Consider the following 16,050-nt stretch of genomic DNA (forward strand, 5'->3'; position numbering starts at 1 on the left):
GTGGAGTGCTTATTTCTCTTCATTGACTGTAGAGAGTAGGAATTTGGCCTCACTGACAAGAATTTGGCCATCTTCTAAGTGCCTAAGTTGGGTAAACAAGATCCTACCCGTAATTTTTTTAATGCATGCTGGATATGTTGACCAGTAAGTAACAGCTTAAAAGAGAAATTTTTGTCAGTGTCAGCGTGGAAGGGTCATAAACTTTAACGTATTTTATTTTGAAAAGGGTACTTCAGCTGTGACATTGCTTACTTTTACCTTTCAGAAGTAATATGGTCCACCTTGCAGTTGTACCTTTTGTGAAGTCCTGTTGTAGGTGTGATTTTCCTAATGGTCTCTCTGTACCAGATAATTAGCTAGGGTCTGTCATGACTGAAAAATAGGGTTTGATATATGGAAACTTTAGTAGTTGCAAATGCTTGAGATGAATTAATAAGACTGAGTAATTCTAAAAAAGCTAAGACAAAAAAGGCCTTTCAGTTGTGAAAGACTAGTTAAAATGTCTGAGTGCCATCAGTTGCTTCATCAGTGAATGCATGAATTCTATCACACTATGCTACTTTGTAGAATTCTTATGTCCAGAGGTGAATTAGCGCCTTTGCAACTTCCTCCGTAAAGCAGAGGTTCTGTTTTGTCATAATTGCCAAACTCTGTTCGCTGCCTAGTTGAGAAGAATGCTGGCTTTACAACTGTAAGTTTCTCTGTGTTGGAACATGGTCAGCAGGTGTACAGACTTTATGAATGATAAACATCATTGCATACAGTAAAGGTTTGGGTTTAAATCCTATTTTCTAGTATATACCTTTACTCCCAGATGCTTTGATAGCTGTAATAGGCCATACAATAGCCCAGCATGTTGTACAGCTCATGCGCCACGGGTGACTGGTGAAATATTTAATATCCCAGTTTAATGACCACTCAGTCACATTGGAGGTATCATGGTAAAAGAAATAAAGAAATGAAAATTGGAGGATTTCAACTGGGCTGAGGCCCACTGAGGTCCACTGTTTAGAAATCAGGTTTCTAATGACCCGTTCACTCACTTTGTCTTCTCCTGCCTGTGTTCTTCTATCTCCATATAGCATCCTAAGAAGTCTGGAATACATTTTTGTTACCTTTCTCTTGTCCCTCCTGCAAAACTAAACAAGAACCAGTGGTCACCTCGCTGGCAGTGCTTAAGTAACATTTCTCTTTCGAAGAGTCCTGTTACTGCATCTCTTCATTGTGCTTTCTTGACAATTGCATGCAGATTTCTGTCATATTTTGCACATTAATCCTTTGTTCATATTAGTGCACCATCTAGAAAATATATTTTAGAATTCCAGTTTCTGAGGGGAGATATTGAGTCATCATCTTTTATTTGGGAGAAATGACATACATTTAAAAAGGAAAATTCTTTTTAATGCAATTCTTTTTATTGTGTTCTTAAATTTATTTGTGGACGTATTTTTACATTAATTGGCAAACTGGAAGTTCCATGTAGTATTTTATGCATAAAGCATACTTTCCATCCTAATACAGCCTTGGATTCACTGAACAGTAATGATGTGTTCAGTATTTGTGCCCAGCACAAGAAGAAGGTAGAAGCTGGTACCGAGGGTGCCATGCCAGGGTGTGAAGGAAAGGAAATATGGCCTCTATATGGGGCCAGCACCCTCCTCTGCCCCATTCTAAATAGAGTCTTGTGTTTGGACAGTAACTAATCCTTTATCTGGAAGGATGTGTGAGGTGTTAAGTTTATTTGTCTTGGAGGAATAAAATGCTCGGCTACGCTTGTTACAATATCTTTTCAGGTATGCTGACTCTTACTCCAGCTTCTCCTACAGGTTTTTGAGTTTATTGCTGCTTTATATGCCAGCGTGGAGCATGCAATGTACAGGCAGAAACCACCTATGTAGTTTCTTTTATAGCAGTTTTTCACTGGGAAAACTAGCTGTGAACATAAGGTACAGTTCTTGTATGAACATCTAAATTAATTTGGTGTATGTAGAGAGTGAAAAAGGAGAACAAGGAACGGGATCTGTCTTTGAAGGATTTGCTGAACTTCTGTCAGTCACTATGATGGCAACAGGATTAAGCTGTTGCACTTGAAAACAAACAAAACCCTGGATTTTTACACTGTTTTGTACATGTCCAGAATGGCAACTCTAGGAGACACAATACGAAGATATAAAACATGTAATGGTTACTTTAGTGAGTCTCACATTAATACCAAGGTCTCAGTGAGTCGTGAGCGGTAAAAGGGGAAATCTTTCCATTTCAAGTGACTAGCCAAGTTTACCTGAAAGAGACAGAGCCACTCCATCACTGGGATGACTTCTTGACAGTCAATTTTTTTGTTCCTAGCAGCATAGCTTTGCTTTTGCATTGGTTTTAAATACTCAGACTTAATCTCTCTGTTCAGTTCCTACCCAAGCTACTGGAGAGGCAAAAGTTATTTCTGTGGAATACTGGACCTTACTACTTTTTCCTCTACCTTGTGTACTTCAAGATCTAATTGGCTTTCTTCTTCTTTATCCTTCTAGGTGAGCTAGCTAACTCAGGAACATCCATTGTACCACTAGTTTTAGACAGATTTAGTTGTCTTTTCTTATGGGAATGAGCAGGGTTGTCAAGTCAGAGTAACTTTATGTGTCCTCAGTTTCTCGCTTATAAAAATCAGTATTACAGTGCTTACTCTAAGGAAATGGTTTGAATCTTACATAAATAGATTTGTAAGACTGTTTAGCTTTCTAGAAGTAGGTTCTCTGTTTTGGATGAGCTATTCCTGATGCAAAACATCAGAGAAAAAGAAAAAAAAGAAAAAGAAAACTTGCAAAAAACCCTCCAAAACCCAAAAGACCTTTTACTGCTTATTCAGCTTAGCTTTTTTTTACATGCTAGTGCTCCTGAGCCCCAAAGCCATTTCAGCAGATTGCAGAATTGCAGTAGTATTCTGGCCACTTTTTTTTTTTTCCTTAACTATTTCCTCTGCCAGCCAAGCTAGAGCTGTTATAGGTGTCCTGAAAATAGGAATCTGAGGCACAGAGGTGGATTTTTTTTCTATACTCAGAAAGCTCCTTGACTGTAGTATATTTTTGTGCTGCTTGAGCTACCATAACAAAATCCAGCAGAGCTGTTTGTCCAACATCATTGTTAACTTTTGAAGTATTATTATCAGAAATAGTAGCTACATATTTATTTAATCTATTTCAGGTCTGTTTGTAATCTTTCCAGTCTTGTCCCTTGACAGTAGCTACCTGGGAATAGATTTTCTTCTAAGTTAATGAAGTCTAATTATGTGTCTCCTGATATCTTACCAAGCTTGCCTCTTCCTATAAATTGCTCTGATAGGGACACTGATAAGATAATGAATTTGGACCACATCCACAATAATATCTTCTAAAAGGTATGTCAAACAAAGACTATTAAGAACAATGGAAAGAAGAAAGAGGTAATTTTGGCTGAGTATTGAAAACAAGACGTGTTGAAAATAGACTTGTGAATCTGTTTAAAAATATCAGAAAATAGCTAAGTATTTTTATCTGTATGTCAGACATGAGAAAGGCAATGCTGAGTTTCTGCGAAAACTAATGAATGAGAACCTTGTTCTATACCTACTCATGTAGAGGAAGAGAGTTCTGTGAAATAACCAGTATATGAATATATGTCCTTCTGTCTTTAGCAGACATTTAGCAGCTTATTCTAGTGGAACAACACTTACTTTTGTGTATACACACACACACACACACACACACACAAGAATGTTACTGCTAAGCTAATAAAAGAGAGAAAGCTACTTAGAAACATCTGGCTCTTCTCTGTAAAGCTGAAAAACAGAAAACTTGTCATTTACGTGTACTCGAGTTTTTGTTGTTGTTGCTTTTATGTCAATATTCTCAATGTTCTACACATCCTGCTAGTAAGTATAACTGAAGCATTGACAGTTCCTGTGAGATGATCAGATGTACTCACAGGGTTGGTGCTGTTTCATTGTAGTGATCATCTTAGTCTTTCCGTAAGGTTCAGCCACCACCGTTTTGCCCTCAGACTTTGACATTTCTGACAATAACTGCTACACTATGAACACTGAGCATCATCTGCATTATGTTCACAGATACAAAATTCTTAATGCAGTTATGTGATACAGTGAAGCACACCGTTTAATTAGGTCAAAGAGATTCCCTTTAAAGTAGCAAAAAGCCCCTGCTCACCTATTCCAATATTTTTTCCAAACTGTTTGAGGATATAGGATACAAATGAAACTTAAATTCTCTCGTTTTCTTTATAGTTTCATTTATCTGGGACCTTAAGAACCGTAATACAAAAATAACTGCCCTAAGAGGGAGTTGGGGCGTGTTGCTAAGATGCGAGAGTCCTTTGTGTACTTCTGATTGCAGTTTGGTCTGTCACAAAAGCAATCTTCTGTGCTATGAAACAACATCGGGCCAGCTGTTCCCAAGCTGCTTATTGACATGTTTGCATGCTGTGATCTTAGCTCTGACTTCTTCCCGCTCTTTTGCTCTCACCTCTAGCTCTGTTTCTAAAGGTGTCTCATGCTCGGATCGGCAATGAAACATAAATTTGAGGTAGCTCGATGTCTCCTGTTCAATCCTGGTGATTTTTCTCTTTGTTTTGAGACTGCTCTAGCTCTTTTATTACTTTATGCCTGTTTATATGGCATAAATCGACAACAATGGACACTTGGAGGATGGACAAAAATGGAAAGTTTTTGTCACAAGTTCATATGCGGACTATGTTCAAATGCCAGTCTGTTTCAAGTATTATTTTCTGTTAACCTCGACTCGTGTAGGAAATATTCAGCACTTCTAAAATTCAAGTCACTATTTCATGTTTTTCTTGCTTCCTCTTTAATGAAGACTGAAACTTTCTTCATTCTGTTCCCTTTAAAGCAGAAGGATTTGATTTAGATTAACACGGGAACTACTTTTCAAACTCCCTCCTTCATCCCACAACAGACCATTTACAGGATGAGATGGCATTCATTTTGATCAACTAAAATTTTTGGAGATAAGCTGCATGTGTATTGCCTCATGCTTACTGCATTTCCATGATAATAACGGGGACGGACGGACGTGGAAATCAGATTTACATTCTTTTCCCAGTCGTGATTTGCTATTATAGGTGAACATTCTTTTAAGTAATACAGTTAATAATTAATGCTAAAAGGCAAGTTTGGTATAATCCCAGTTTTTAGCCTTTATGAAATATCGCTTACAACATTTATACAGAGTAGGACATGAAGAAGTTCTTAATTGCCAGAATTGATAAGAAAATACTTCGGTATGCACTGATCTTTCACTGTGTACACAAATAGTGATTATGCTGTCGTCATTTGGCATGTGTGTGTGAAGAGGCCAGAATTTTATCTGGAATGTTTTGTGGGGAATTTGGTGATTCTGTGTGATAGCACTGTCTTCTGCTATGGTTTAGATGGCTTTTATCTATCCACTAGAGGCTATTTCAGGATAAATTGACAACGTGCACTGTCTTTTTTACTCAATCACTTCTATGTGCAGAGTGCCAGTAGTATTTTCAGAATAGCACTTGTGATAAGGAAAAAGTAGGCATAAATGGGCTGCTGAGAATTTATTGGTACTCCTAGTTCTGTTGGTCAGGAGCCTCAACAACATAGTGACTCAACTGCCTGTTTAGTGAACAGGTAGAGCCTTTTCTAGCCAGAGTATTTCTCCTCCTCAGAGATAAAAATAAGAGTTGGTGACTTAAGGATAGAATGAACAGGAGCTAAGACAGCTTGTCATTGCTGAATCTTGTCCTGACAGCTGCCTTAGCAGAATGCATTTGATAAACTGTGATTGACAAAATACTTGAAAACTTCAGCTTAAAACTGAATTTGTGGAGCACGCGAAAGTAGACAGGATAAAGTAAGAATAGTTTTATGAGCAGACAGAGCTGTCATCACGCACATAACTCTCTTTAAATTTGAAAAACAGAGCTGTAGGGAAACCTAGGCTGTCCTAATATAATTATCAAGATCATTACTGTAATTGAGCCTTCATTTGAAGCTAGGTCATTATGCAATATTTTGTGCTTGTTTATTATACAAAATCTAATGCTGTAACTTAATTCAGTGCTAGAGAAGGGGCAAAAGAAAAAATTTGGCTACGTGTTGCACTGAACTTTTAGAGTCCATACTTGAATTTTTGAAGTTGAATGGTCTGTTTTGATATATAAAAAAAAAAACAACACGACAGCACTGGACTTCATTTCACTGACTTTACATTTCTGGTCCGAGAACAATTAGAAGTTTTCACTTATTGCAAATGAAGCTCAGAATGCTCCAAAAATGAAACTCTTCTAATGCATGTTCTGCACGACTGGCACTCAGACAGCTTTTTTCCCTTAATTGAGTTGTCTTTTCTATTTCAAATCAATATAATTTCCTTAATTGTCTACATGAAATGTTATATGCCATTCCACAAGGTTACAGAAATGAATTAGGCCACCTCTGTGTAAATACTGGAGTGATTTTCAATGTACTTCTATGTAAATTCAGTTTCAAAAACAAAATATACAGAACACTGCTAGTATTGCCAACTGCAGAATGCTGTGGCGGTAAGCAGAGGGCACAGCAGTCTCCTTTGCTTTGTTGGCTGTAGTCATTACACTGCACTACCAGTTGATGCATTGGTCGGTGTTCATTCTACTTCGCATTTACATTTAAGTTCCTGTGAAGGAAAGATAAGATAAAGAGGTAAAAAAATGATGCTTATTTGCTCTTCAATTGAGCTCCTATTAGAAGTATGACTTCAAGAGAGAGAAAGTTGGGGAAAAATGCCTAGGTATTCTTTACAAAGCATCATATGTCCATTCAGTCTCCAGCAGACTTCAAAAGGACGTATCCCTGAGGTTCTAATGAAAACATAGATCAACAGGGAATAACTAAAAATACACTGGAAATGAAAAGGAAACTAGGTCACTCACCACATGACTCAGTATTTGTAGCTTAGCTAGAATATATTGCAGTGTTTTGCACAACATAAATATCCTTCTGGTACAGGCAGAAAGCATTGTCTGCATTTATTTACTCAAAAATGTTATCCCTTTTGAGTCATTGTGTTAATGCTTTCTCTCTGACAGTGCACAGCGTGAACTTGTAATATGTTTATGTAGGTCTGCCTTGTCCAGGCAATTCTGCTGGCACTTCTGTCAACTGCTTGGTTTGTGGAAACTGGGCAGAGTCCTTAAGGCTAGAGTCTGTCTGTCGGGAAACAGCCTATGCTGTATGCAGAGGGAAGCAGCTACCATGATGCGTAAGGTAAATGTACATCGTTGCATAAAAGAACTGAATTTGTCTTGTTGCTTTGAGTGCGTCGCAGCCTCCTCCTGCGCTTTGTTGTTCCATTCATGGGGAAAGTGTTTTTTTAAAGTAGCTGAGAAAACAGATACTGAGGTGAACATTTTCTGTATGCCAGGTGTTATCCAGGGTAGTGAAGACAAAGACAGTGAAAAATTTCCTGAAGAATCTTGTGGTGCTGAGTGGGTGGGAGAGACAACAGAAGTTGAAATTGATAATTGCTGAGGAAATACGACGGGATCTAGATTGTCCATTACTTTTCAGCAAAGTTACGTTAGTGTGACAGCAGACAATCTGTGAAAGGATATCCATACGATACTACAATAACGCCAACAACTCCCTTCTTAAACAAGAGAAACCAGAGGAAGGTTTATATAAAGAACAAAACAGAAAATGCCGTCGCTGCTGTTGTATAAAGGGGTGGGATGTCCATGCCTTGAATGATATGTTGAATTCTCATTCTTCCACTTAAAGAGTGATATAGTAGAACTGCAAAAAATGAAAGCCAGCGAGAGGGGTTGCCCAAAGTATGGCATAGTTTTCCTTGTGGAGAATGACTTTAATAGCATAGTATTATTTAGTGTAAAAAAAACAGAGACTGCTGACGTAATTGAGTCTGCACAGTGGTGAGTGACCTAAAGAATGTGAACAAAGAATGATTGTTCGCTGCTTTTTCCCCATGTGGGAGCTATACAGTATCAAATTAGCAAATGGCAGATCCAAAATGAAGAAAATCTACTTATTCATGTAACATTCAGGGAAGTTGTCGTACTTCTTGTCCCTGGCCTTTGTAAATACTTAGTGTTTGCACTCGTTCAAAGACAGACTTGAGAAATTACGGTTGGATTCCATGTTCTTGAGGGTCTTTTCCAACCTAAGTGATTCTGCGATTCTAATTGATGGAAATAAAATCCAACAAAGGCTGTTAAATAAAAATCTTAGGAAATCTGAGAGAAACTCCTAGAGTTTCAGAGCCTATTCTGAAGGATTATCTTTATCTATTTACTCTAGTTTTATGCTTTTCCTTAGGCTAGAAATGGGATAAAAGATCTTTGATCTGACTTGCTACAGGTTGTACTTACATGCTTTGTCAAAGGATACTGAGAATAAATTTGTTTCAAAGCTATAGGTGATCTCATTACAGAGGCTGAAGAGATAGTTGGTAAAATTTGAGATTGAAATCTTGCCCTTCATAATTTTTTTCCTCAAGAAGTAACGTAGTAAGATAGTAAGTTTGTCTATTTGTCTTCTTGTGCATTGTGTGTCAGTTCTTAGTTCTTCAAAATTGTTTACAAGCACAGATGACAAATTAGATTTTACCAACTAAATTACTTGAAAACTGTAATTTGATTTTTTTTCTTTTCACTAATAGAACTTGCTGTAGAATGATGAGAGATCTGTAGGTAAAAGTAGGTCTAAAGGTGGTTGAGGCTCATCAATTAACTCACTTTAACAATTTGAAAACAACAATTCTTAACAGTGAAGAACATAACTGTATAAGAGTGTCACATACTGAAATTGGTATTTAAGAGCTTTTTTTTTGTTTTATGAGGATTATTATTGATCCGAATCACCAGCTCCCTAGGAACACAACTGTATGTGTTTAAGGTTTTCTGTATGATTGTAGGGGCCTGCTTGATTATAAATGAATAATAAACTGCGGTGTTAGAAGCATACAGGATGTCGTAGGGCCTATGGAATATTCAGGTCATTGAAAAAAAGTGCCTAATATGTCAGAAGGACTAGAAGGTAGTAGCTACTAGATAGCACTTTGGTCTTTCTTATGTTTTTTTGTCCGTATGTCTTAGCTTTGTGCTGTTCTTTTGACAGAAGAAATTATGTTTTGGGGATTTACTTTTTTATTTGTTTCTTTTGATGGAGGGATGGGGTGACGCGACACACAACATGTGGTTATAATAATTTAGCGCTATTTAATTGCGTGCTTGTACTGGAAAACCTTCTCTCTGTTGTTTTATGAATCCCTTAATGTTCATTTCACAGCTGTCACAGTGCTCTGTTCGCTGACATTAGTTGATAAATTAAAAGAAGTGCGATCTTATCAAGAGCAACTAACTTTGGTTTATTCCCTTACAAAAGAAGCAGCAAAGTATTATGTGGCAGATAAGTTTTACTGAAGCGTTTTGGTTGACTTATTCTTTCTTTCCACTTTCAAGCTGAAAAAGTACTGGATATCAATATGTATCCCACAATAAGGAGAAAAATTATTGTTAAGGAATTCTTTTTATAATTCTTAAAATTCTTTTTAGCATTCTCTATTTTTATTGACACAGTTTTGTGTGCTGCCAAAAGTGATGAAGAACAGCAGTAGGTGCTTTAATTGAAGTGTTGATTGGTTGTAGTACCAGGTATATAGCCCACTCTAAATTTAGACTTTGTACTTGACCACTTCTGTTGTAAAACTTGGTTAATATAAATTTTGTCAGGACATTTATGTAAGGATACTGGTTTTAATTTTATTTTGTTTTTCAAATAGCTAGATTTTAAAAAGCGATACAAACTTTCGCTAGGAACTGTTTAGTTTGTACTTCAGTAAATTAAATTCTCCCCATTAGCCTAGTAATTCTAATATTGATCTTTCCAGGCATAAGTTCTTGATCTAGAAACATAGTCATTGGAACAGAGGCTGAACTAATAATAAAGTGTTATTTTGGAGAAAGACTCGCATGGAGGAGCTATTATAGAAAGAGAAGGCAACCTTGGAGTACCTGTAGTTGCTACTTGAGACTAAAGCTTTTCTTAGTTTTTAATACATTATTCTCATGAGAGTTGTGGCTTATGGTTTTGTGAACTATAAGGATATTGACCTGCAGCTGAGTCATTGACTTGTCTGGGGATACTAACCCGTTCCTAACAGCATAAAGTAATAGTTGTTAAATTGATCCTTACTTTAAAAAGCAAAGCAAAACAAAACCAGTAGCAAACACTATGAGAAAGAGAAAAAAATGTTCTGAAGATTCACTTGGAGTTTTTCTGTTGGTGTGAGTCAATGATCATGTTGAATTAAGAGGTAGTTATGGATATTTTAGGCGTTAGGGCTTCACTGTTCAAGGACATTTGAGAAGATTCGTCCAAATTACCAGTGATTTTGTGGCATGATTTTAAAGTGGTATTGTGAAATTGATGCAAACTCCTATGTAGACATATTCATTTGGACTTAAGAGGCCCTTTAATTAATTTTTTTTTTTGAAATAAGACAAGTGGAAACCATTTAATTTGGCTTAAATAAATCCACTTGAAATTTAGTTTCAGTTCACTTCAAGCTCATAAGTGTAGACAGACTTCTGCACAAATAGACACATCTATGTACTCTACTAAGTGCTGATCTGAGTTATGAATGTCCCTGTGATTCTTATGGTACTAGTGCTTCCTGGTGCTTTTATCAGTCCATAGGAAATGAAAATACAAAATGAACGTATTTGTCATTTTAAGTCCTATGCTGTTTTCTCTAAGGCAGCTAATTGCTTAGTTGATTCTGTATAAGAGACATAGGCAATGTGCTTGGAAAATCCAGCCCTGGAGCAGTAACTCTGTTGCTGGTAGTGTTTGGTAATATTTAGGTCATAGCAAATAGCAATACAAATCAAAAATTCTTCTGACTCCCATTTTGTAACCTTACCTTTGGTAGACAGAAGAAGGAAAATGGTGTGTTTTCTGTTGAGTTCATTGAACTATAATAGGCTTTCAAATGTATTTGAACTAATGTTTGAGCATTTTCCTGTGTAGTGTTTGTCATTCTTGCATGAATGTTTGGTGGTGTGGTAACATATTTGATTTTTTGGAAGTGTACACTTAAATACATGTCATGGATGTTTTGTATTGGAGAATAATTCTGCCTGAGAGCTGCTGGTATACTATGTAGGGAAAGCTTTTTAGAGTTTAATTGGCTTGTTGAATGTGCTTTAGAGGAGAGAAAAAACAATACAGCTTCTGTAAAGATCAAACAAACATTGGATATAAAATGTGCACTATAACTTAAAAGTAAACCAGCAAATAGTCATTCTATTAAGACAATTACAGGAAAAGAAAAAACGTGTGACTTTTATTACAGAACAGTTGATATTCCTATACTTTGGTGCATGATTTTTTCTCATTTCTTCATAATCATTATTTGTCTCTAGAAGTTATTTTCATATAGGTTAAGAGTTTTGACCTACCCAGTACTGTGTGTTCTCTCAGTTGTTAGGTTTTTGTCCTAGTCCTCAAAAACCATGATGGTCAGTAATAAACGGGGAGCAAACAGCAATGAAAATGTACTAAGGTACTAACAGAGGAGCAACTTCTGCTCGTTGAAAGTGTTCAATAGAGAGGAAATCAGAGACAATTGGGATAACCTTCAGCCCCGTGGTGTGACAGAAATGGAGCAAGTGTTCATTATTGGATCTTTTTGTGTGAATATTGGGAGGGAGGGGAAGCTGTTTGAGAACTTAAGAGTGTTTATTTGTAAGACTTTTTTAAATGCTTCTGAAGGGCTAGTTTATAAAAATAAACCATCTTTTTTTATTGTTTATTACCTGTAAAAATTGGGTTATGTCACTTTGATAAATAGAAGAGGGAAAATGAGAACAGAGCTTAGGAGGATATTTAAACTCTGGTCATATTTAAAGTTCCACAGTTATTTTCTAGATGAAGGTTGACAGAGAGGCATAAGAATTATGGGTGGAGAAACCAAGCCTTATAAAATGCAAAAAGATTTCATACTTTTATGAATAATAAATAGTATACTAAAAATAAATCATAAACAATGTACTATCATCTTAAAGAGTGGACCCTATACGGTATCATTGGTAGCCCAGCTTTTAGTGATGCCTTTTGGGAAATGTTAAAAAGTGAAATTCCAGAATACCTGATGAAACGAATAAGGGTGAAAATTAATAGTGCATAGTTGGAAGCATCCATTCATGCAGGGCTATGAAGGGGAAAATTGCAAAGGAAGAAAACAATCAGGGATGGAGGGGAGAAAGAAAGAAGAGAGAGGAATCATACTTGTTCCTGAATAGGTAACAGTTACGAGTCATTTTTAGACCAGCTCAAAAGAGGAACCATAAATTAAGACCAACACGATATTTGGTGATCAGCCTCTTTACTGTTAGAAAGACATGTCCTTTGAGGCCCAGGAATGCTCTGTGGTGGGATCCTGAGGAATGGGATCTCTGACTGCATGGTGTTCAGAGGGGGCTCCTGGCTGCTGGTTACGCGGCATAGCGATAGAGAGGGAATGAAAATTGGGAGAGTAATTACAGCCTTCTCGTGTCAGCCTTTCTCTTGGACAGCAAGAAGATGTCGTGTACGTCTTGTCAGAGTGCCAGGCCTCGTGGGAGACTGTTGGGGTGGGAGGGAAATTAGGTAAATGTTTAAAAGTAATTGAATGGCGGAAGCAGAATATCAGTTTCTGAAGAGGCTGCTGTGAGGAAAGGAGAAGAAAATGACTTTGCTGAGTTTAATGTGCAGAAGACAAACAGCTATTCTGAACATCAGGAGACTGGTTTAGGAATTGCAGTACTTGTTTTCTCAATTTTCAAAGTGTTGCAAGTATTTATACTATTATTTAAAATTAGCTGTATCAGAATTGATTTTTAACTTTTTTAACTTTTTAAACTGAAACTTAAGATAGCAAGCTGAAAATTGCTATTCATTCATCTTTGAAAGTAGTGTACAGAAAACAGATTTCTCTGTCGGTTACTGTAGGAGCAGACAGACCTGTGGAAAATAGGAGGTTTGTGGTTTAGAAGAAAGCATGGTTAATTCACTCAGGTTTTACTTTTTCCAGATGTGAAGTGTGGTGTCTCATCAGGACTAAAATTAACTTAATAGTCTAAAGATTTACTTACAAAAGACTTTATTCCTAATTTTTGGGAAGGCCAAAGATTGTAGGTCATAGTCTGTTCTTTCCTGTCTGATAATTGCAAAATCCATTACTATCCCTTTGAGATGTTTTTTATAAAATGCTCTACTAAATCTGAATAAAAGCCTAATAAGTAGATTAGTTAGAACAATAGTTCTCATGAGGATGTTGGATTCTGAGTGTAGCTGCTAGAGATAACCCTAAATGCAATTAGGTTTAACTCCCTGTAAGTGTCAAAGGAAGGTAATACCCATAGAGACTTCCCTTCAGATGACACTATTTTTAAAGTGTCTCAACGTTTAAATTATTCTTTCCTTTGGGCATTGGGAACAAACTTGTTTAAAAAAAAAAAAATTATTGAGGAAACAGAGCTTGGAAACTTGTGATTTAGCCATTAGTTTTAGATGTTTCACATCAAAAAGAGGGATGGCTCAGCTTTCCTGAGGGAACAGTTTGTTATCCTCCTCTGTATCCTTTGTAATTGTAAGGATCAAATATCCCAAAGTGACCACAAATAGGTAAAAAGAGAAAACAGCAGATTCAGTAACGTACACAAGCTGAAAGGGTAATGTGATAAAATGACAATGGATAAACTGTTAAGGGATTAATTTTGATTTTCTGGTGAGTCTTGATTATTATTTTCTTATAAAAATTATTCAGAGGTTGAACCTGAGATGTACCCGGTAAAATAATTTCCCAATGAAGCCTTAAAGGCAGTGAGGAACAAGAATTGAAGTGACCATACATTAATTATTAGGCTTCTTGTCTTACTGGTTTGTGCAAGGAAATTCATGTAAATAAATAAAAATAAGTGTACCAAATCTGAAAAATCTTGTTATTATGAAATTCAGTAACAATTTTCAGTTGATTTTGTGCTTTTTGAATATAAGAGAATTCCCTAGTTACTTCGTGATTTCAAAATCCAGGTATATTTGAATTAGTTATACAACCAAAAGAAAGCTGTTGTCTTTTTGGTCAAAGAGAAAGGCTATTCAGAGCTAGAGAGTTATTTGTTTATATGTATATGAAAATCTGCCTTCCTAAAGCTAGAGAGTTTTTCAGGACAAAAAACCACAAACAAACTAACAAACAAAAAAAATTGCCATCCTTGCAACAGTGCAGTTTCATTGGTTCATGTCTAGTTGAGATGCAGCAGAATGAGCCTGATTATGTTGATAGTCACTGTAGAAGTCATCATGCTGCTGCAATAAACATGTGGGAAGTGATTTATTACAGCTGAAAGTGTCTGTTTTCCAAAAGTATCTCAAGTGTCTGTTTTTAGATAATAAAAATTAGCTTTTAGAAGGTTATAATGATACATACTCGACTACAGCAGTAATAGATAATACACTGAAAATAAGTTGGTGTGATCTTAAATACCTACTGTACAGCGTGTATGGAAACTCTCATGGACTCCAGGTTAAATTGTAGTGCATGTATTATAGCTAGTTTTTTATACATTCTGTCCTTTTCTGTGGTTAATGATACCGACAGTGGGTATGTGTGCCTCCTGCAAAGCAAGATTTCACCAGTACTACTGCTGCTCAATAAGCCTTTTGATATGTCATTGATAACACGATAAAAGATTTCTCAGTCTCTAGATAATAATGAGTAATGTATTTTTTTATTCTTCAGAGATGCTTTGGGTGGGAGGAGGTGAAACATTCTATGGGCTGTATTATACCAAAGGTGAATGGAATGGAAGAAAAGAAGGAAAAGAGCCATCTCTAAAATGTATTTATTTTATTTCATTTAGATTTTCACACACACCTTTCTGAGAAATTGAAAGACAGACAGACAAGCTGGCAGCAGCTGGCTGAGACAAAGAACTCTCTAATACGTAAGGTTTTTATCTTGCTTAAACTGTATTCCTTGTAAACTTAGAACTTAGTTTAGAATTTGTGGGTTTTGTTCTGCTTATTTTTGTTATGTTCTGCTTATTGTGTATTGCGGGATTTGGTTGGTTGGGTTTTTGTCCTGGGTGTTCATATTCTGTTGAATAAACCTGGTCTCTCTTGACAACTTATTTCTCCTTCATTCTTCTCAATCAATTTAATTTGATTTAACTAAGTAAGGGAGGGCTTTTTTATTGAGAGTCTTCAGTGGGCAGTTCCATTTTTCCTGAGCTGATGTTGCTTTACAGGGCTGGGCATGTTCCATGGAGAGAAAGAGAGCTAAAACATGCCAGATCTGGGTACACACAGGCATGATTTAAAGACAATATGGCACTTAGATGCACTATTTTCACAAAGGCAATTACATATGTTTTGTCCCATTGATAAAAACTTGAATCTGATACATGTTGCTTCAGCGATTCTTAAATCTGAATTTCTAATGAAAGATTTAGTGGTAAGTCTGATCTCGATTTGAATTTTTTTGATCTAAGAGTTTTGGATTCAGACAGTCACAGTTGGTGTGACATGGGAGTTTTGTATCTTAGGGGCTGTGCAAAACAATCAGGGGGTTTTGTGGTTTTTTTTGTTTTGTAGGGAATTACCTCACTGATAGAGATTTTTTTTTTTTTTTTAAAGTACCACTGCTCCACACCCACACCTTTTTCCCTGAGAGCAAAACTCCTTTGGGAGGAGGATGATATTTGGAAAAAAAAGCTTGCAATGTACTTTTTAGTAAAAGAAAAAAATAATAAGCTCTAGTAAAATAAATCCGAAGGCATCTTAAGGAAGATAAAGATTCAGTGACATCTTCCTCTTGATGTTTCTTAAATTCAAAAAATGGTTTGCATTCACTTTATATGTGCACTTATACTAACTGTAGGATCAGTATGTTCTCCTACTATTTTAGCAGGGGCCATTTTTTAGAATGCCTTTTGTCCTCAACACTGCAATTTTGGCCTTGTCTTTGACTGCCT

At 36.4% G+C, this 16,050-nt stretch overlaps 1 protein-coding gene across 5 annotated transcripts in view; it reads left to right on the forward strand.

Moving 5' to 3' along the window:
• Positions 1-16,050, forward strand: part of TENM2 (teneurin transmembrane protein 2) — a 523,826-nt gene that overhangs the window by 200,129 nt on the left and 307,647 nt on the right. For 3 of the 5 annotated variants that reach the window (XM_086621658.1, XM_086621659.1, XM_086621661.1), the window contains exon 3: positions 14,938-15,021. The exons of the other annotated variants lie outside the window; for them this stretch is intronic. In XM_086621658.1, coding sequence (XP_086477784.1) covers positions 14,938-15,021 — 84 coding nt within the window. The remainder of the gene's footprint in view (positions 1-14,937; positions 15,022-16,050) is intronic. 5 annotated transcript variants of the gene reach the window in all.

The sequence above is a fragment of the Tauraco erythrolophus genome, chromosome 16, assembly GCF_009769465.1.
Source record: "Tauraco erythrolophus isolate bTauEry1 chromosome 16, bTauEry1.pri, whole genome shotgun sequence".
NCBI lineage: Eukaryota > Metazoa > Chordata > Aves > Musophagiformes > Musophagidae > Tauraco > Tauraco erythrolophus.